This window comes from Typopeltis vanoorti, chromosome 2 (genome assembly GCF_054136105.1).
Source record: "Typopeltis vanoorti isolate ZY-2024b chromosome 2, IOZ_Tvanoo_1.0, whole genome shotgun sequence".
In the NCBI taxonomy this organism is placed as follows: Eukaryota; Metazoa; Arthropoda; class Arachnida; order Uropygi; family Thelyphonidae; genus Typopeltis; species Typopeltis vanoorti.
The window spans coordinates 119,110,571-119,134,284 of NC_143550.1; the positions used below are offsets into that span (position 1 = coordinate 119,110,571).

General features: G+C 34.8%; 1 protein-coding gene across 1 annotated transcript in view; it reads left to right on the forward strand.

The window, feature by feature from the left end:
* The window catches only part of LOC150109376 (transcription factor CP2-like protein 1), a 311,379-nt gene that overhangs the window by 208,357 nt on the left and 79,308 nt on the right, over positions 1–23,714 (forward strand). Inside the window, exon 13 of the mRNA XM_090407787.1 lies at positions 7,873–7,945. Within this exon, the coding sequence (XP_090263913.1) occupies positions 7,873–7,945 (73 nt within the window). The remainder of the gene's footprint in view (positions 1–7,872; positions 7,946–23,714) is intronic.

Here is a 23,714-nt window from a genome sequence, read left to right on the forward strand (position 1 = left end):
GTAGTACTATCATATCCTGTACACCCCTTGAAGGTACATGGCAGGAATTTGATGATGATGATGCTTCTATCGTTTTTTTTCCCCTTTACTGCCAATTCAAATTCTTCATTGAACCATTTTTTACTTTGTATTTTACCTTGAATTCCAGTTGAGTTTTCTGCTGCTACTTTTATGCTGTCCTTCATATGATTCCAGATATTTTCAATATTTTCATTCTCTTTTGGTTGCATTTTCAATTTCTGTTTTAATTCATGCTCATATAATTATATTTTCTTCTTCCTTCTGTTATAACTAGTTTGTTAATATTGTATGTCAGTTGATTTGCATGTGCTGAAAAAATATTTACTTTATTTTAACCTTAAGGATGACACTAATTAGAAAATGGTCACTATCACACTCAGCTCCTCTGAAGTTCTAGACATTCTGAATGCAATTCCTGTGTCTTTTACCTATTATGATATGGTCTATTTCAGCATTTCCCAAATGGTGGATCACAACCTGGCACCAGGTCACGAAAGCTAAATGCCGGGTTGCCTAAAAAACTCTCGAAAACCTAAGTATTTAATTTTTGGGTTTTCTTTTTTTCACGAAAGTCTAAAATACAAGTAAATAGCTTTTAATCGGGACTAATGAATAAATAATTTAATTAATAGAGATGAAAAATGCGCTCCGTCCACGTCCGCATTGCCATTTCAATAATAAATGAAAACTCTATGAATATTTAAATCTGTTTTATTTTACCTATTGGCCATAAAAACAGATTTGAATGTTCATAGAGTTTTCCTTAAAATAACCAGGCCATGGAAAAAAAAAAGTTTTGGAAACCTTAGTCTATTTGATTCCTGATGGTCTATAACCATCAGGAGATTTCCATGTTTGTGTTTATATATTTCTTCCTCATAAGCATAGTGCTGCTTATTATTAAATTTTTGGATGTGGCCAAATTAATTAATCTTCCTCCATTAATATTTATCTCTTCATGAAGGCTTTGGTTTCCAATAATTTTTTTATATATTTCTTTTTTTCCAATTTTTGCTTTGAAATTTCCTGACAAAATGATCATATCCTGTCAGGGAATTTTTTCTAGGATTAATTCCAGTTTTACATAGAATTCATCTTTTATTGATTCTTCTGCAGGTGTGTGTGGGTGGGTGTGCGCATTAAACCTCTTGAACCATTTTGCTTGTACTCTTAGCTTGCTTATTCTTTCATTAAAAGCTTCATATTTGATCAGTGATACAATTTTTTTCCTAATGATGACACCTGTTCCAAATTCATGTTTATCAGAGTTGTTTCCACCATAAAGTAGCTAAGGGTTCTCTTTCTTCAAATCTTTCTTCTCACATTCCATGAACCTATTCATAAAGCATTATTCCAAGGCCTGGGTTGATATCCATTTAAGTTTGTCCAATGAAGATTACTTGTACATATTTCATGACTAGTTGATTTTTTACGAGATGGGGTTGTTGACCCATTTCTCAACCCCCAACCTGGAGAAAAGAGCGACTTTCTTTGTCTGACCCCTCACTTGTGACCTGTCCAGTTTGGGAGAACCTGCTGATAGCAACTACTGCTGGTATAGCTCACAGGATCATTGGAATGCACAAGCTCCCCCCCCCACCACAACAAGGTGGAAACATGATCCGGGGAATGGGGGATTATAGAATATCAGTTGATAAAATTTTTCATTATATGGAAGGTGGGGAGAGAACAGAGAGCACATGTGGAAGTTCAGTGAATGCAGTTAAGAAAAAGGTAAGAGCTGGATTTTTCTCTTGTAGAACCCTGATTGAGGTGGAACAGTTTGCCTGTTGTAGTGCATCTAGTGTGAATGAGTTTAAGAGACTGTATGACTGCTGATGTGGCAGGAGTATGGTCTCCCTCAGTGAGGTCTTGACTTCCTGTAAATCTAAGAATAATAAAAATAATAATTTATTAATAAACTTCTCATGTCGATGTGTTCATACACCTTTCTTGCTATGTCACAAGTGCCTCTAAAAACTTGTTTAATTACATGCCTGTAAGTTAGTCCAGTAACTAGATAACTGGGGGTTATTATATCATTCCAATTTGTTTTTAAAAAAATATTAAACCCTTAAAAATATTCTTTATATACTGAAAAAAATATTCTTTGTTCCTTACATTGTGTTTACTATTTTAGATATCAGTACATATACTGTTTTATTTCATTTTTTGATCCTTTCCAGTGGGTCCTTCTCTATCACACAGATGGTGTGCTTCTGCCTCTCTCTTTTCTATAGATATTTCCATAGGTACTGTTTATTCAGAATTCCTCTACTTTCTGCTAAATCTATAAAAACATAAGTGGCAGTTCATCAGCATCCATACATAGTCTAATAATGCACTGAATCTCCTTTCCTTCTTTTCCCTCTGCTCTTCTTTCATCACAGTTTTTTATTTATTTATTTTTATTTTATTTTTATTTTTATTTTTTTTTTACAATAGTTATTCTGTTCTGGTGTTTCATAAGGATCAAAGTATGAAGCTTTTAAAAAGAAATCTTTATTTATTTTTTTTTATAATCCCAGTCTCTAGCTTGTACTAATTTTTATATTGCTAATTATTGTAATAAATGCTTCTCCAAATAGTCTGATGGCTCATTAAGGAAAGTCCCATTTAGGCATTGATAGTTAAATACTTATCATATATGTTCTTGAACACACAAATGGTAACCCATTCCACACACACACTCACCACATATCATAAGAACCTAGACCTCACATGCTTCCTAACAACCCTAGCCAGCTACCAGGAATGATCCTGAGTTCTAGAAAATCTAACTTGTTTTTTTACTTAAGATTCTTTTATGTTTTTGTTATATGTATCTCCTATCCTCCATCTATTCCTCAACTTTTGAGGACCAACCATATTGCCTCAGTTCCTTCTGGTGCACTATTCCAGAGATCAGTTTTATTTTGATTTACTTGCTCCTGAATCTTTTCAACTATATCACCATCTTCTTAGAATCCAGGTGACCACATGCTCACAATAATCCAGATATGATCTTATCAAAGTGTTGTAAAATAGAAGAATAACTTCCTTATTCCTAAAACTTAGCATTCTCTTTAACAGTGCTATTATCCATTGTGATGACTCCCTTTAACCCACTCTCTGCAATAACTTTGTCATTCACTACTTCCAACACAATCTCATTAACATGTAATACTCTGCCTGTAATTTCCTCCTGTGGTATGAATGCTTAGGCATTGATTATCATTTGTGTTGATGTTTAAAGAATGATTATTGGATATTTGGTAGTTTGCCTTTTTGAAATAAATTTTTTATATTCCATGTTGCTATGCACAGTCTGGTTTTCCTTCATTTCAAAGTAACAGCATCTGATATTGAAGCCCAGAAAGGTTTGCTCCAATCTTGTTATTCTTGTGTCCTTTACAACTGCCTATAGTTTGAAACAGATAAGGCCACAAGAGTCCTAACCTGTGACCTTACCTTACCTGTCCTAATCTGTATCTCACTTTTCCTTTAAGTGTACTGCATAGTGCTCTTTGAATAATATGTGGCGAATTCCAGGTCCTTCCACAGAGGATGTGCATATATTACTAACAGATTTTATCTCATATAGCTCTTAGGGAATCCTCATCCCTTGCTACATAGTGATAAAATTCTCTCAGATTCCTTTGGCATTTTTTGGCTAATTTCTCGTAATAATCTGATTTCTTCTTCCTCGCCATGGTCACCACTCCTTTAACCTGCTCTTTATAGTGCACCAGAATATCATTTCTTCAAATTAACACAAAAAACACAAGGAATAAGTAATACTATTTATTTAGCCTGAATATTACAAGCCGTCATCAGTGGGGACAATAATTAATTACAAAGTAGAACACAATGGATTGATTTGAAAAAGTAAGAGCCATGTGATGTTATACATAATACAACACGATGGTATAACTGAGGACATATTGCAATATTAATTATTCATTAGCTATTTAAATATAATAATAATAAAATTATTGATGTGTGATTAAAATAAGACTTCTATATCTTAGATAGAGAGAGGGAAAAGTCTCCTTTTTTTTTAATAGTTAATGAATATTTAATATTGTAATAATTCCTCAGTTATACCATCATGTTATTTTATGTGTGACATCATGTGGCTCTTACTTTTTCAAATCAATCCATAAATTAACTATTGTCACCACTGACAATGACCTATAATATTCAGACTGAAATATATTGGCCATAAATAAATAGTATTACTTATTACTTGTGTTAATTTGAAGAAACCTCTCATGGAACAAGTATCTATTAAACAACAGAATCTCATCATTGCTCTTCTCGTGATATTGGATTCACAATATCCTCTTTTTATGCAACTTTTACTTTAAAACATTAGCAATCCATATAACTCTTATGCAGTTAATACTCCCAGCATTTGGTGATGCATCAGCTATATAGCGAAGCTATATATACAATAGCTTTGTTAAGGCATCCTTCGATGAAGTCCCATGCACTACTGATTCCTCTACATATAGTTTCTCATTCCATGAAAACCTTCAAGCTGCCTTCTGGTGGATATGGACTTGAAGTTCAGAATGCATGCAGAGTAATCCTATAAGCTGTATTCCATATAATTCATCGGATTACTTGATTATCAAAGAACTCACTAACAAGCAGAGATAAGGATGCTGTCATTCCTCTTTGTACCTGTGCACAGTAATCCTGGGTTTCTTAGTGATGAGGAAGAACAGAGAATCCAGAGGTAAGTGATCAAGATAGTGAATAGTTTTTGGAATGTTCACTGAACTTTATTTCCTCCAGTTTCTTTTGCCACTAACTCTGCTTCTCTTCAGTGCTCCCAACCAACCATTCTTCTTTCATTTTCTGTCAGTAAAGTTAGTTTAGGTTCTTCCTTCCAAAATCCATGTCAAAGCTACTCTTGGAATCTCTGTCTTTCCATTCCCAGTACATGTCCAATTCATTTCCAATTGCATTTTTTATTTCACAATGATACATTTTTTGCCTAGTTCATTTATATAATTCATTTGTGTTGTATACGTTGGGGCTAGAATATTTTTAGAATATGCAAACACTTTATTTGAAAGTTATTTAATTTAGCTTCTTGTTTTTTGCTCAGTTCCCATGTCTCTAATCCATATAATAATATGGCTTAACAATTTTCTGCAAGCAGTATTTGCTTTCAGAAACTTGAAACTTTCTAACAATCTTATGTGGTTGATTATTCACATATGAATGACCAAAAAATATATGGTCATTCATACTTATTGCAGAAGTTAGTAACCGGGTTTTAAAGAGAGGGATATGATATAAACATTTAAATTATTAAAAGGATTTTATAAGATTGATGCAGAAGTTTTAAAACACTTGGCTGGGGGGGGGGGGGGGGATTAGAACTAGAAGTCATTCCTAGAAATTGAGTAAGAGTATGGTTAGGAAGGCTTGGAGACAGTGATGACAGTGGTCATTTGAATGGGTTACCAGAGTCTGTTGTGACTGATATGCTTTTTTTTTTTTTTCCCAATCACAAACATGGATGTTTGTGATTGTTGGAAATGAATTTCATTACTGGGTTATTGGATATGAAATGGCTTGCAAATTTTCCATGTTTGGTCTCTAAAAGAAAGTTTCTGGATTGTGTAAAAAATAACATAAAATAAAAAATACAAAAATATATAAAATAATTTTTTTTTTAAATCCTTTAGCCCACCCATGGTTCTAATATACTGTAGGTTTATACATTTCATGGTAGGAGTAATATAAAAAAAATCCTTCTCCCTATTTCCACAGTTTACACTTTTCTTTGTTGAGAATTTTTCCATTTGGTTTTGCTATAAATTAAAGATGCCAAGAAGTTATATTCTTGGTTTCATCCTTTATCCAAGTGTAAGCAAACAAAGTTTGCACATGAAGTCGCTTCAACTACTTGTATATAGAGGCTAATGACTTCACATCAATTGCCTTAGTATCCCATAATACAATGCTAATGAACATATCCTTATGGACATGTATAATGCTATGCATTATGGGTCCACTACCTAGTATTAGCATTGCATTATGGGATACTAAGGCAATTGATGTGAAGTCATTAGCCTGTATATACAAGTAGCCAAGTCGTGAAGTGACTTAACACACAAACTTTGTTTGCTTACACTTGGATAAAAGATGAACCCAAGAATATAACTTCTTTGCATCTTTAATTTATACACTTTTCTTTGTTGACAGAACTAGTTCTTCATTTCTTGGGATCACCTGTACTAACCTACCATTCCCTCACTCCCAGGAGTTCTCTCTCATTGCAGTCACAATTTCTAGCACTTAATTTAATGCATGCATCCCTACTTTCCAAAGCCACCCAGACACATTTAGTTTTCTTGACAGTTGTCATTTACTCTTTCACAGTGTTATTATTTAGCATTTTTCATCTCTGTAAAGAGATTGTTTTACACCGAGTGTTAAGTAATTGGTGCAATGACTTTTAACTCTATTTCTTTTAGCATCCAGAAAATTATTGACTCAAGTACCAAATAAAAAAAATATACATTTAATAAAACTAAAACATTATTTACATTTTAAATAAAATTACATAAATAACTACAAAATTAATTGGATCTAAGGCCTTCTAAAATAAGTCTACACTTTAGAGATTATCTTATCCAAAAAAATAAAATCATTCATTCTCTGCCTCATTCTATTACTGGGTTGTTTAACATACACTTAATCATGTCTACCAGACTAAACACCTTATTTTCACAACAACAAAATGTTCATCAGAGTCAGTTTCTTTGTTAAGCCCTTTCCAAAAATATATAATGTATTTCTTCTTTTCCATGGGATCCTTTTTTTATCTCCCCATTTAGTATACACCTGCTCCAATCATCCTCCTTGCCTCACTGGAGTACAAATATTCTTAGCTCTCACAATTCAACAATACAACAAAATGACAGTTCATCCATAAAATTGCCAATTCTTTACTCGAGAAAAAAAAGTTTCTTTAGTTCAGTTCAGTTCAGTTGACGGCTTTTTTATTTCTGTATAGGGAGTAGGCGAGGTTGGTTTTAGCCCTATCTAACTTTTGGAGCATGAGTGGGCAGTTCAGTCTTCACTGGTACCCAATCAGAGATAGCTGGCTCAAGGCTATCACTAATTAAGTGGCATACAGTGAAGCTTCATATCAATCTACTTACTGACTCCTTTACAAATGCAACTCTTTGCCGTGCTCACCAATTCTTTCGTGTCCTCTCTCATAACATGCTTTTCTCCTTTCAAATCATTCTTACTTACCAACACAAACATATCATCCACATGATCTTATAATTACATGTTGCTTATGTATTGCTACAGTCACATCAGAAATGTTGCACCTAGAGGATATACTTTTTCCCACACATTTTTTTTTATGGCTTCTATCTATGAAAGATTTTGAAATCTATAGTACATTAGTACTGCGGATGATGTAAGGATATATTTTTTTCTTCTGTTCTTATTAATTTTATATAGTTTTTTGGATTTTTATGTTTTTACATAGGAAAGAAGTTCACATACAGCTTATACAACATTTGTTATTTGGTAATTTCTTCATCATTTGTTATATAATTTAATATAGGTTCTGCAAGATTTCTTTTATAGGTTTAATATTAAAATATATATATATATATATATATGCCATTACATTTGGAATCTTCAAATTCTCTTGGGTTTTTTTTTTATTGTGCTAGCGTAATTAGATGTTGCAAATTTAGTTATATTTGCCAGAATATCTTGTATATGATTTCATTTTTCATGTTTATTAATATAGTCATAATTATCTGGTATTCCATTTGTTGAAGATGTCTTTTACTCCTCCATAATAAATATTGATTTTTAATGTAGGAATCCATCTACACCAGCTAGCACCACAAGTGAAATTCAGGAAGTCCCAGATAATGCAATACAGGGATCAGTGGTATACTTTACCTATTTATATATAAATTTCATATGTATATATGTATATATATAAATCTGTATGCAGTAACTTTAACTGATGGACAGACAGAGATCAAAATGTTTATCCCATTTTCTATAGGGCTAGGAAGCTGAAAATTTGCACAGTCAAAAATAGTATATGAACACATAGGTTCTAGAAAACTGTGAATAATCAAGCAGGTTAAACTCATAGAACTTTACCAATTTTAATTGAATGTTAATTCAGCATATTTTGCTGTCTTTTTTTGGCTGACTGCATCTTTCGGATAGTATTTAACAAACAAAAATTATTTCAAATGTTTCCAACAGACATTATTTCTATAATTTGAATAGTGGATTGATAGTTAAATCATGCTTATTAGGCACATTATAGTAAGTCTGTATGTTGTACAAACCCTTTTTGTGATTATAAGCATAGCAGAGGTCCCAAATGTTAAATACAAATCATTCATTCATTCATTACTAATTAATGACTTCACATGTCACGAAATATAATTCCTTGGTTTCTATCCCTGCCAACATATGTAAGGAGACAATGCCTTTGTAATTGGGTTCCAGGTGTTTAACACAGGTCGATTTATCAGAAAATAACATTTCCTTCAGTAACATCTTTGAGTAGTCATTTTAGAGGAATTTATGAAATAGGATTTAAAGTTCTTCTTTTCTTTTGATTTCGTCATTCTTAAGAAAAATGAGAACTTAAATTTTCCTCCAAAATAGCTATTCAAAGAATTTACTGGAAAATGCTATTTTCTGATAAACTGTCTTAACCCAGAAATCGGTAACAAAGTCATTGTTTGTTTCCTTATCATATGTTGGCAACACATAAAGACAAGTAGCCCAATTATTAAAATCCTTTAACATCAGAATAGCCTTCAAACCAATTAATACCTTCCATACCTACTTAAGTTTGAGCTGCAAAAAAAGAAACAACTCTGGAAGGAATTTAAGGAGAAAGGTGACCTGCAAGCACATGAACAGTATAAAGCCCAGACCAGAAGAGTAACAAGTGTGGTAAGAAAAGCAAAAGCGGATTATGAAAGAACGTTAGCCATGAAGGCTAAAGAGAATCCCAAACAGTTTTTTTCGATATGTTCGATAAGTAAAAGAAAAAATGTATATGGCAGATTGATTTTAAAGAATGCCGATGGTAGGGAGGTAACCGAATCAGTTGATACGGTAGAATTATTACTGAGTGAGCACTTTGCAAGAGTATATCATCCAGGTGGTGACATTGCAGAAATGGAAGCACCAACAGCTTATACTGGAATTGTGGTGAATGAAGTGGAGGTGAATAGTCTATTACAAAACCTCAATGTCAATTCATCTGTTGGATTGGATGGTATACCAGCTCGTGTCGTACAAGAAGCAGCTAAAGAATTGTCAGTGCCTTTGACCATTTTGTTTAATTTGAGTCTCGGGTCTGGGTTAGTCCCAAGGGGGTGGAAAGAGGGGAAAATAGTTCCACTGCATAAAGGAGGTTCCAAGATTGCTGTTGAAAATTACTGGCCGATCAGCATATCGGGAATTGTTGTCAAGGTCTTGGAGAAGATAGTCAAGAAAATACAAGATTGGATAGATGAAAATGGGATACTGTATGGGGAACAGCATGGTTTTGTGAAGGGTAGATCATGCCTCAGTAACTTGCTCAGGTTTTATAACACAGTGATGGCTGAACTGGATAAGGGTAATGGGCTTACAGTGATACTGCTGGACCTGGCTAAGACCTTTGACAGGATACCACATGAAATTCTAATCAATAAACTGCAGCATATGAGAATGGATATAGGGTTGGTGAGATGGATAGGAGGGTGGTTGATGGAGAGATATCAGAGTGTGGTTTATTCAGGAGAAGAGTCCAAAAGATGGCCTGTGACTAGTATTGTGCTGCAGCGTTCTGTTCTTGGACCACTACTGTTTAATTTGTTCATTAACGATATAGGAAAGGATCTGAGAGGAACTGTGCATCTGTTTGCGGATGATGCAAAATTAGGTAGAGCAATAGTGAATTCTCAGGATGTCAAAATTTTGCAGGATGATTTGGATAGTTTGGAGGACTGGGAAGGAGAATGGATGTCAACTTAATGTGGAAAAATGTAAGGTTTTGCATTTTGGGGTAAAAAGATTAGCAGCAGTATATCACATTGGTGGAACTATACTCCAGGAGATTGACGAGGCCAGGTATTTGGGAGTGTTGGTGGATAGGGAGTTGAAGTTTAGGGGACACGTTGCAGAAGTAGTAAAATCAGCTCATCAAATCACTTGGTTGCTGAAAAACACTTTAACGAGCAGAGATAAACACGTTATTGTTCCTCTGTATTGAGCCTTGATAAGATCCCATCTAGACTACTGTGCCCAGATATGGGTGCCAGGGTTTCTTCTCGATGGGGAGGAGGTGGAGAGGATCCAGAGACAAGTGACCAAGATAATAGCAGGACTATGGAATGAACTTTATAAGAACAGGTTGAAGATTTGTGGGCTGCAGAAATTGGTTGATAGGTGGAAAAGGGGTAATATGATTGAGACATTCAAATTACTGAAGGGTTTCTATAAGATTAATTCAGAAGATATTTTTGAGAATAGGACTAGTAGTGGGAGGACTAGGGGCCATCCATGGAAGCTTGGTAAGAGTCTGGTTGGCAAGGGTGTTAGAGCTAGGTTTTTTACTTGGAGAGTGATAAATGAGTGGAATAAGCTGCCAGAGTCTGTTGTGGGTGCCATGACTGTAAATGAGTTCAAGGTGAAGTATGATAGATACTGTGTGAATGTTGAATAGTTGTTCTTGACATAATGTTGGGCCTCCCTCGATGAGTCTAAGGACTCCTTGGAGCTGTCAGTAATAATAATAATTCTATAAACATCCTGGAGTATACAAGATTTTTATTCCTTTGGAAAGGTGTATGGAAGTCAAATGAGTGAAGTTTCAGAATCCAGAAAAAAGAATACGGTGATGCTGAAAATAAGAGAATAGAAAGAAGTGGATTCATGGTACACAGTCTCATAGGCACCCTCCATGCTTTACTTAGAAGAGAATATCTTCATCAAAATGTTCAAGGATTCTTCCTCTTCCGAGGTAATTTCCTCAAATGGTACATTAAAGAGAAACCAAGGCATTATACTTCATGATTTATGTGTAACACTTGGGACCTCTGCTATGCCAGCAATAACATGCAAGATTTGTGCAACAGTATAAAAACTTTGCACTGATGATAAGCATCATGATTAAACTGTTGATCCACTATTTTTCAATTTAAAGAGATAATGACTGTTGGAAACATCTGAGGACCCTTTTGTTGTTTTTATTATTTTCTAGAAGATGCTGTCAGCCAAAAGACATTGAAATGCATCAAATTAACATTTAGTTAACATTAATAAAGTTCTATAACTTTATTAAGCTTGATTATTCATGGTTAACATAAAGACCTCATAAATAATTAATTAAAAACAATAGGCACTAAAAAGTTTATTAATAAGGTACACAGGTGATTATTTCCATCTTAAACTTACAGATCAGGGAGCCCAAAAAGAGGATGCTTTGGATGAAATCATGATCACAAGAAGGCTACAGATTCAGATACGTTTTTTTGGTAAATTAATTGTGAGTTTTGATATGTTTATGAGCTGTTGTAAAAGTTGTATGCTTGTAGAATTGTATATGTGTGTTTGTTTTCCTCCAGATTGCTTAAAAGTAAAGTAATATATACAGACAGGCATCGAAAGCAAGATGCAGCTACTTTTTCTTTTAGTGAATTTAATTCGATCCTAGTTTTGTGAAATGTGAAGTATGTTATGTGTATTTGTTGGATTCTTTGGATAAGTCATGAACTTTTAAAGTGGGTGGAAAGAGAGTGTGTGTGTGTGTGTGTGTGCGCAGAGTGTGAATTGAATGCAGAGCTGAAAATGGAGTAGGTGTATGGTGACTGAGAGTAGGAAGAATGTAGAAGAGGAATGAGTGCTCATCTGATAGTGAAAAAAAAAATAATGGGAAAGAGCACTGAGTAAGGTGCTTTTCACATTATCTTTTGATAATGTGTTTATCTTCTGGTGAAAGAAGTCATTGATGTTGGCATGAACAGCATAAGTGGGATAAGGTGTTGGTGTGGTAAAAATGGAGCAGAGAGAGAGAGAGTGGTATAATTGCAGTGAATGACATAATAAGAATAGTAAGACAGAAGAAGAAGTGAAAGATAATGAAAACTGTGAAAGAAAAAAAATCAGAATAGTAAATAAGCTGGTATGAAAGATATGGACCTGTGTGAGGATATTAGAAAAGAATTGGTAAGGTTGACATGAACTAAGGCTGGTGCAGGGTGAGATAGGACATTTAGAGAAGAGAAGAGATTGGTCTTGGAAGTGTGATATAAATGATGCCATTGGTAAAGGAGTCAAAGATGAATGATAATAGTGGAATGGAAAATAGTATAGTGCTAAAGGCATATTTGAGAGGAGCAGCAATAGGAAGAGTGACTGCAGTTGTGGAGAAGAAGATGAAGTTCAGACAAGTCAGCTGTGCTGGTAGGAACAAATAATTTGCAAGAAAGTGTGAATGAGATTGTGAAGGATTTGTAGGTAGTTCAAGTGCTGCTAGAGACAGTGTAACAGGAAGAATTATGAATATGTGTTGCCAAGGGTATGATAGTAGGGAACTCAGGAGAAAAGATATTATTATGAATGGCATGATAGATAGAAATGACATGCACAAAGAGAGAGAGAGAGAGAGAGCGGACTTGAGTGTATGAATATATGAAAGAAGTTTGAAGGTAGGGGGAGAGCTGTTTGCTGCAGATGGTTTGCATTTGGGTGAAAGCACATGTGAAGCTAGATACATTGTTGATGCAAGGAAAAGAGCATGTTGCAATCAAGGAAACAAAAATTAAATGGTGGGACTGTGTGGGTATAAGCAGCCAGGATCAGCATGAGATTGATGAGGGGATGCAAGACGAGTACAAAACGAGTAATCATAATGGATGACTTTAATTATCTGAACATTGATTGGGTAGCAGTGAAATTTCATGAGAAAGACGAAACTGAATTTATTATTATTATTACTTTATTTACATAATTGATACACAGTCAAAACAAATATCATTTAAATAACAATTTGACTTGTGATACAGAACAATTCTGATTCTACCCAATTCCCATTCCTCTCCAGGTAGCGTTGTAAAATATGGACTATTCCAAGTAAAGCTGTTTTTTGTAGATCATATGGGGGTCACTTCGTTGATGTTTAATTGCTGTATATAGTTGGATAGCTTCTTTGAAATTGTACCAAGTGCACCGATAACTATTGGGATGACTTTGGTGTGTTTAAGCCACAGCTGGCCAACTTCGATTGCCAGATCTCAATATTTAGTAATTTTTTCCAGTTCTTTGTTGTTCATGTTGTTATCACTGGGTACTGCGATATCAATAATCCAAACCTGTCGATGTTCGATAATTGTGAAGTCAGGTCTGTTGTGGTCCAAATGCAGATCAGTTTGTATTCTACATTATTATTATTATTTGAGACCTCCAGGGAATCAAGGACTTATCGAGGGAGGCTATGAATCTCCCATACCAGCTGTCATACCTTCCCTTAAATTCAATCACACTAGATGCACTCACTACCCCTAAAGGCAAACTATTCCACTCACTCACTCACTCTGGGAGGAAAAACCTAGCTCTTACCCCTTTCTTGACTGCAAATAAATTTAACTTCCATGGATGTGCCCATGTCTCTCCCCACCTTCCATATAACGAAAAATTTCATCTGATAATATCCTATAACATCCATTCAAAAGTTTATAGACGTCTATCGTATCACCCCCCCTCTTTCTCCTGTTAACCAGAGTCTGCAGTCCACATACTCGCAATCTTTCCTCATAATCTAAATCCCATAATCTGGATATAATCTTTGTAACTCTTCTTTGCACCCATTTCCACAGCTTCTTTATCCCCTTGGAACCTGGGAGACCAAATCTGTGCACAGTAATCCAGATGTGATCTTATCAAAGCCTTATAAAGAGGCAAAATGACTTCCTTATCCTTACATGTCAAGATTCACTTCAACATCTCAATTATCCTCTGAGTGGTATTTGTAACTTTTGCTATGTGACCTTTGAATTTCAAATTCTTATTACCAATATGCCAAGATCCCTTGCCTTCTCAGTTTCTTGTAGCATAAGAAACTTCCACGCAGTATTCTGTCAACGCTTTTGACAGAATACAGCGTAGAAGACTATTGAATAAACTGGAGAATATGGATTTGATTATAAAATATTAGTGTGGATAAGAGGATGAATGAGTAACAGATACCAAAAAGTGATTAGGGGGATGTGAGTCTTCAAGATTTAAGGTAACCAATGGTGTATCTCAAAGATACACCACTGGTTACCTTAAATATACACCACTGGTTTGCCTTTTGTTCAGAGTCCTCGAAAAACATGTTGACTAGTATTGGAGAGAGGAGGCTGTCCGTTGCTAATCCTTTTATTCTGTTTGTAAATTTTTCCTTCAAATTCAAAGTAGCCAGAGTTAACACAATGAGACAGTAGAGAAAACATTTTCTTTGAAATCTTGTTGCTTAAAATATAGAGAACTACTTGCATCGGAATGTTTGTGAAGAGAGCTACTATGTCAAAGCTCACCATGATGTCTTCATCATCGGCCACTCTGATGAAACATGTTGCATATTTAATAAATTTAATTGTTTGTTCTAATTCTCGGATCTCAGTCAGTATATAAAAGTATAAACATATCCCAATTCCAAGTTAATACAACAAATCATCATCATCATCAGATTCCTGCCATGTACCCTCAAGGGGTGTGTACAGGATATGATAGTGCTACGTGAAAAATTTACGTCATTACTAACTTCCTATCTACAATTTTCCTCCAGATCAGTCTATTACTTGTCAAGACTCCAATATTATCAGATCTTATATTTCTATCTTCTAAGGCACTTTGCACCGTTTATCAATCCACCTATATCTTGGTCTTCCTCTGGATCGTTTTCCTGCCAACCTGGCAGAGAACACTTGTTTTGTTAATCTTTCCTTGCCCATCCTGTTTAAATGTCCATACCACCTGAGATTAGCTCTGCTAATGCATTCCTGGATACTGACAATGTCAAGTTCTTTCCTAATATCCTCGTTTTTAATATGATATGGCCATTGATGCCATCTGTTCATGCCTCTAATCTTTCTCAGCATTCTCATATCTATGGTCTCTAGTCTTTGGTCAAGTGTTTTACCTCTGACCCAGCTCTCAGATCCATAGTTAAACCTAGTTTGAACACCCTTATATACAGCTAATTTAGTGTTCCGACCAATTTCTCTCTTATTCCATATGAATTTATTCAAATAGACTTCCTACTACACCACCTTTATTGATTCTGTTGTCTATTTCCATATTTAATTTACCATCTTCACTAAAAATCGTGCCTAAGTAGGTGAAATGTTTTACTTGTTCCACAGGTTCTCCGTTCACAATGCAGTTGATATTTTCAATGATTCTGCCTATTTTCATTGTCTTTGTCTTTTTATTGCTGACCTTCATACCATATCTATTACAACAGTTATTCAATTTAGTCAAGGAATCTTGCAGACTCGTAGCAGATTTATTGATAAGTATAACATCGTCTGCATAAAGCAAAGAGCTGATATTAGCGTCTCCAATTTTGATGTCATGTTCAATACCACTTTCCTTCATAATGTGATCCATATAGATAATGAATAACAGAGGGGATAATGTACATTCTTGTCTGATGCCAGATTTAACATTAAACCATCTTCCTGTACTTCGATCAATTATAACTGCTGACTTACAACTCAAATAAAGACTAAGTATTGCTTGATATAATGCCCCATTGACACCATATAACTGTAGCATATTGAATAGCTTCTCTCTTGGCACCTTATCATATGCCTTTTCCAGATCTACAAAACTCAAATAGAGATCTTTGTTATATTCCCATGATTTCTGCACTATTTGTCGTAAAGTGAAGATCTGATCTGATCATGACAGCCTCTATTTGGCTGGAATCCAGCTTGTTCTTCACCAAGCTTTTCTTCTACAATTCTTCTCAACTGTTTCTCAAGTATACTTGCATATATCTTAACAGGAACACTTAGTAAGGAAATACCGCTGTAATTCTCACATTCAGTTTTATTTCCCTTTTTATATATGGGTACTATGAGAGCTCTACTCCAATCATCGGGAATTCGTTCCTCTGTCCAGGCCTTCTGAACTATGCAGTGCAGCCACTGCAAGACTTTTATTCCACCATATTTCAGCATTTCTGGTCGAACATCATCTACTCCTGTTGCCTTTTCACATTTTAAGCCTTTGATGGCTTTTTCTACTTCAAGTATGCATTCCACCATATGCCTGTTGAATGTTTTTTACCACTCTGCTATCACTGCTTGTTTCATTTAGCATTTTCTCGAAGTAATTACTCCATACTTCAAGGATATCTTTTTCTCTTGTTTTCATGTCACCTTTATCATCACTAACTCCTTTTATAGTACTCTTTCCTCCATTTCTAAGCTTCTTCAACAACCTCCAAAATATTTTGCCACCTTCTTGATATTTATTTTCTATGTTCCTGCCAAAGTCCTCCCATGACTTTTGTTTAGCTAGTTTTACACAGTGTTTAGCTTTCTGACAATTGTCTCTATATTCTCTAAGAGCACAAGCTGAGTTATTTGCCAGGAACTTTTGATATGCTTTCTTCTTTTCCTTCACTGCCTCTTTAACTTCCTGTGTCCACCATGGAGTTCTGTTTTTTCTATCCTTGCAGAGAACCTCAAGCCTCTCTGGCTGAATCAATCAAGGTTTTCTTCAAGGCTTGCCACTGAATCTCTATAGTTTGGTTCCTGTTCTTAAACGCTTTCATTTTTTCTTCAATAATCTTTGTATATTTTAGTCTACAGTTCACATCTGAGAGCTGCTCAACTTTAATTCGCTTTCAAACTTTTTTACGTTTTTTTTTTTTTTCAATATGAAATTCAATTTTATCCTGCTCAAGACTAAATAGTGATCACTTCCAATTTCAAATCCTCTGTACACTCTGGTGTCCTGCACCAGGGAGAAAACATCACTATCAGCCATAACATAGTCAGCGAGACTTTTATTATTTCTTGCCTCTTCTCTCCATGTGAATTTGTGCACATTTTTATGTTGGAACATGGTGTTATTAATAATCAGTCCATGTCCTGAGCAGAAATCCAACAAATATTTGTTATTATTATTAGCTTTGCTCTTTTCTCCAAATTTTCCCAATATATTTTTGTTGTCTAACAATCATTTCCTACTCTGCTATTTAGATTCCCAACAAGGACCAACTTTTCCTTTTTCATTGTGTCAGTTGCTTTTTCTAAAGCCTCAAAAAATTCCTCCAATTCTACCTTAGTAGAACTTCTGTGGAACCATAGGCACAAATAAGTCTCATTGTCCAGTTCCCCATTCTCATATTTGCCCACATTATTCTACTTAAGACTGCCTCCATTGAAGAAGATTAGCCTCGTATTTTGTGTTGAATACTATGGCTACTATTTCTTTTCCTTGATTGTCATTGCCTGAATATAACATTTTGTATTTATTGCTCAGAAAGATCTCACCAGTTTTTGTGTTTTTTTTGTTTCACTCACCCCTATCATGTCGATCTGGTACTTATCTAATTCCTCAGCTATCTCCATTTCTTTGCCATTCAGGCTTCTTATGTTGATAGTACCGATCTTTAACTCTGGTGATGTTGAGTTGGGGTGTTTTAAATCGTCATATATATATATCAGTGAATATATTTTGAGATCTTAATTCGGAGAATATTGAATGAAGTATGTCAAATTGGAAAAACTTTGCTCCAGGAGATGGAGGATCTGGTGATCTTGGATAGGGAACTGAAGTTCAGGGAACACATTGCAAAAGTCATAGGATTTCCTAGAAAGTAGGGAGGTGATCATTGCACTATATATTGCACTAATCATGTTTGAATTCCTGTGTACAGATCTGGTCACTTATATGGCCAATGAGGAAACATTAGAGAGAATGTGCAGAGCTAACTATCTCAGAACTCTGGAATGTTAATGAGTTCCGATTAAAGGATTGTGATCAGCAGAGCTTGGTAGATAGAAGAAGAGTTTATATAATTTAGATGTATAAGTTGATGAGAGTAGCCTATCAGATAGACATGCAGGAATTATTTCACTTTATGTACCTTATGTAAAAACTCATTTATGGAAAAGTAGATTTAGTATACAGCCTATCAAAAAACTTCAGTTCCAAACTTTTGAGTTTACACAACCCAAAGTTTCCTGAATTTTTCAAAAAGTTTTTTTGTAGACTATAAAAAGTGAATAAATGTTGATGATGATTTGTTTAGTGTCTAATTTGGAAGTGGACCGGTTTCCATTTTCTATCAGGTGATCAAAATTTTATGCATGATGCCATTTTGTGATATTATATATTCTTTATGTTGATCAAAGTTTTTCTTATTCTGATTATAGTATTTAATATTTCTAATACTACTGACTTAATAACCTATTATTTTATTACTTATGTTCAGAAAAGATCGATCATGGTTTTATGAGATAGGAATGAATGTTATAGGAAATTCTCATTACTTTTAAGAGATCAACGTGTTCCATTTCTGTAGACCATTCTACACACAATCTTAGTCTTAATAAGCTCATGGATGAAAGAACCTCTTGGCATAGTGTATTAAAGATATAAGCCTATCTAAACTGTAAAAATTTTATGACTTAAAATCCAGACCTGTGGTAGATTATAAGGATGCTCTGACTTAAAAGTTGGCAAATCCCCCCCCCCCTTCCTCTCTCTCTCTCTTTGTAGAGGGGAGAGAGAAATAAAGGTGTTCTCCACATTTTAGATCTTCAGTAGTCTCTGATTAAAAGATTATATTTTTTAAAAAAATTAACTTTTATATGAAACTCAGAATCAATGATTCATAGTAAAAGATAGAAAAAGAAACTTTGATGCACTATAGAGAAAAGTAAATATGAGAGTTACATTCTCCATACTGCATGTGTAGCCATTGAGCAATGACAAGAATGTGAAATAGTTTCCATATTCATGTAATTAATAAACCAGATGCTGAGTAAAACATCAAAAATGTTCTGTTTTTTGTATTCTTGTTCCATGAAATGAGACTTCAGAATGGAGGGAAAAATCTGACACAAAATCAGATTTGACATGCTTGCTGCCACATTTCATGTGACGTATCCAATCTTATGGAACACTAGATTTCAGTCTGTTCTCTAATTTGAAAGAACAATTCTGTGAAAAATGATTAGTAACCAGGCAGAATACAGATTGTAGAGAAGAACTTAAAATGTATTTTGCTAAATAAATGTTTGGCTTTATAATAGGAGCACAATATACAGAAGTTTTAAAATGACTGTTGTAATAAATTTATATTTGAGGAATGTTACAGTTTTAATAGTCCTCAGTATTCCCATTCCTGAAGTCAAAGTCTCTAGTCTACTTTGAGTCGTAAACACAAAATATACCTTCAGAATGACTCATATACATTCTTTGATTATCATATTTCTTATCACCTTGCTTCTTCTTCTTCATGTAGCTTCCTCAGTGAGAGGGTGCAGCACCATGTCCTTCCAGTTCTCTCTGTTGGTGACTTTCCTTTTTATTTCTGCATAGCCATGTGATCCTGTCCATGATCTTATATCTTCAAGCCATGCCCTTTGTTTTTTGCCTCTTGATCCTTTTCCATGGTCATGGGTGATTTCAATGCTAAAGTTGGGAGAGGTAGAAGTGGAGATGTAGTTGGTGAACATGGACTGGGCACAAGAAATGAGAGAGGTGACCGTCTTTTTCAATTCTGCCAGGAAGAGGAGCTAATAATCACAAACACATGGTTTAAGCTACCACCTCGAAGATTGTATACTTCGCAATCACCATAGGATAATAATGGGAATATAGTCAGAAACCAAATTGATTACTTACTAATTAATCAACGATTTCAAAGTTCTATAAAGAGTACAAAAACCTATCCTAGTGCAGATATTGCTTCTGATCATAACCTACTGGTGGCAGAGTTACAACTTAGACTGAAAGCTATGCTTAAGAAACATCAACAAAAAAGGTTTGATTTGGGAAAATTTAAAAACCCAGAGATAAGAAGCAAATTGAGTCAAGATCTGAATCAAGAGCTAGCACTTATCAAGAATGATGACATCATGAGGGTTGATGAATCGTGGGACAAATTGAAATCTGTCTTCATAGAGAAATGTACCAATACCTTATGTCCTAATAGAGCGGTAAAAAAGAAAGATTGGATGACTGATGAAATTCTTTCTCTCATGGATCAATGCAGATCATATAAAACTCATAATCCAACAAAATATACAGAGGTTCAGAAAATTATTAAACACAAGATCAAAAAAGCAAAAGAAATCTGGATGAATGAAAAATGTAAAGAAATAGAAATTCTACAGGAGAAACATGACAATTTTAATCTACACAAAAAGATGAAAGAGACCTCAGGTATATATAAGAAAAAACAATTCTGTATCCTTCGAAACAAAAAGGGAGAAATTATATCCAAAAAGGATGACAAAATACAAGAATGGGTGAAATATATAGAAGAACTCTTTACTGATAACAGACAGAACCCAGAAAATACTTATGAACATATGGAGGGTCCATGCATTCTAAAATCAGAGGTGGAATGTGCATTAAACTCAGCTAAAAATGGTAAAGCCCTGGGACCAGATAGAATACCAGCAGAAATAGTAGTTATTAGAAGGTGACAACATTAACATATTAGTAAAGCTATTTAATAAGATCTACGATACAGGCATAATCCCTCAAGACTGGTTACAGTCGACCTTCATCATGCTACCTAAAAAAGTAAATACGAAAACTTCATCATCATCATCATCAAATTCCTGCCATGTACCCTCAAGGGGGTGTACAGGATATGACAGTACTACATGAAAAATTTACATCATTACTAACTTCCTATCTACAATTTTCCTCCAAATCAGTCTGTTACTTGTCAAGACTCCAACATTATCAGATCTTATATTTCTATCTTCTAAGGCACTTTGCACCGTTTATCAATCCACCTATATCTTGGTCTTCCTCTGGGTCATTTTCCTGCCAACCTGGCAGAGAACACTTGTTTTGTTACTCTTTCCTCTCCATTCTATTTAAGTGACCATACCACCTGAGATTAGCTCTTCTAACACATTCCTGGATATTAACAATGTCAAGTTCTTTCCTAATATCCTCATTTTTAATATGATATTGCCATTGATGCCATCTGTTCACGCCTCTAATCTTTCTCAGGACTCTCATATCTGCGGTCTCTAGTCTTTGGTCAAGTGTTTTACTTCTGACCCAGCTCTCAGATCCATAAGTTAAAACTGGTGTGAACACTGTCTTGTATACAGCTAATTTAGTGTTCCGACTAATTTCTCTCTTATTCTATATGAATTTATTCAATTGACTTCCCAAATTACCAGCTTTGCTGATTCTGTTGTCTATTTCTATATTTAATTTACCATCTTCAGTAAAAATCGTGCCTAAGTAGCTGAAATGTTTCACTTGTTCCACAGGTTCTCCATTCACAACACAGTTGACATTTTCAATGATTCTACCTATTTTCATTGTCTTTGTCTTTTTATTGCTGACCATCATACCATATCTATTACAACAGCTATTCAATTTAGTCAGAGAATCTTGCAGACTTGTAGCGGATTTGTTTAGAAGTATAACATCATCCGCATAAAGCAAAGAGCTGACATTAACATCTCCAATTTTGATATCATGTTTAATACCACTTTCCTTCATAATGTGATCCATATAGATAATGAATAACAGAGGGGATAATGTACATCCTTGTCTCACACCAGATTTAACATTAAACCATCTTCCTGTACTTCCTTCAATTCTAACTGCTAACTTACAACTCAAGTAAAGACTAAGTATTGCTTGATATAATGCCCCATTGACACCATATAACTGCAGCGTATTGAATAGCTTCTCTCTTGGCACCTTGTCATATGCCTTTTCCAAATTGACAAAACTTAAATACAGATCTTTGTTATATTCCCATGCTTTCTCGACTATTTGTCGTAAAGTGAAGATCTGATCATGACAGCCTCTATTTGGCCTGAATCCAGCTTGTTCTTCAACAAGCTTTTTTTCCACAATTCTTCTCAACCGTTTCTCAAGTATACTTGCATAGATCTTATCAGGAACAGTCAGTAGGGACCTCTGTAATTCTCACATTCGTTTTTATTTCCCTTTTTATATATGGATACTATGAGAGCTCTACTCCAATCATCGGGAATTCATCCCTCTGTCCAGGCTTTTTAAGCTATGCAGTGCAGCCACTGTAAGACTTTTATACCACCATACTTCAGCGTTTCTGGTCGAATATCATCTACTCCTTCTGCCTTTCCACATTTCAAGACTTTGATGGCTTTTTCTACTTCAAGTATGGATATGTATTCCTGACTGCATGCCTGGTCAGTGTTTTTTATCACTGTGCTGTCATCACTGCTTGTTTCATTTAGCAGTTTTTCAAAGTAATTACTCCATACTTCAAGGATATCTTTTTCTCCTCTTTTCATGTCACCTTTATCATCTCTAACTCCTTTATAGAGCACTCTTTCCTCCATTCCTAAGCTTCTTCAACAACCTCCAGAATATTTTGCCACCTTCTTGAGATTTATTTTCTATATTCTTGCCAAATTCCTCCCATGACTTTTGTTTAGCTAGTTTTACACACTGTTTAGCTTTCTTACATTTGTCTTTGTATTCTTTAAGAGTAAAAGCTGACTTATTTGCCAGGAACTTTTGATATGCTTTCTTCTTTTCCTTCACTGCCTCTTTAACTTCCTGTGTCCACCAGGGAGTTCTAATTTTTTTATCCTTGCACACAACCTCACCACATGCCTCTCTGGCAGAATCAATCAATGTTTTCTTCAGAGTTTGCCACTGAATCTCCAAGGTTTGATTCCTGTTCTCAAACTCTTTCATTTTCTTTTCAATAATCTTTCTGTAATTTAGTCTACAGTTCACATCTGAGAGCTGCTCAACTTTTATTCGCTTTAAAACTTTCTTGCATGTTATTCTTTGCAATATGAAATTCAATTTTATCCTGCTCAAGACTAAATAGTGATCACTTCCAATTTCAAATCCTCTGTACACTCTGGTGTCCTGCACCAGGGAGAAAACATCACTATCAACAATAACATAGTCAATGAGACTTTTCTTATTCCTTGCCTCTTCTCTCCATGTGAATTTGTGGACATTTTTATGTTGGAACATGGTGTTAGTAATAACCAATCCATGTCCTGAGCAGAAATCCAACAGATATTTGCCATTATTATTAGCTCTTTTCTCCACATTTTCCCAAAATATTTTTGTATGTCTCACAATCATTTCCTACTCTGTTATTTAGATCCCCAACAAGGACCAACTTTTCCTTTTTCATTATGTCAGTTGCTTTTTCTAAAGCGTCAAAAAATTCCTCCACTTATACCTTAATAGAAACTTCTGTGGGCCCATAGGCAAATAAGTCTCATTGTCCAGTTCCCTACTCTCATATTTGCCCACATTACTCTACTTGAGACTGACTGCCATTCAAGAAGATTAGCCTCGTATTTTGTGTTGAATACTATGGCTACTCCTTCTTTTCCTTGATTGTCATTGCCTGAATATAACATTTTGTATTTATTGCTCAGAGAGATCTCACCAGTTTTGGTCTTTTTTGTTTC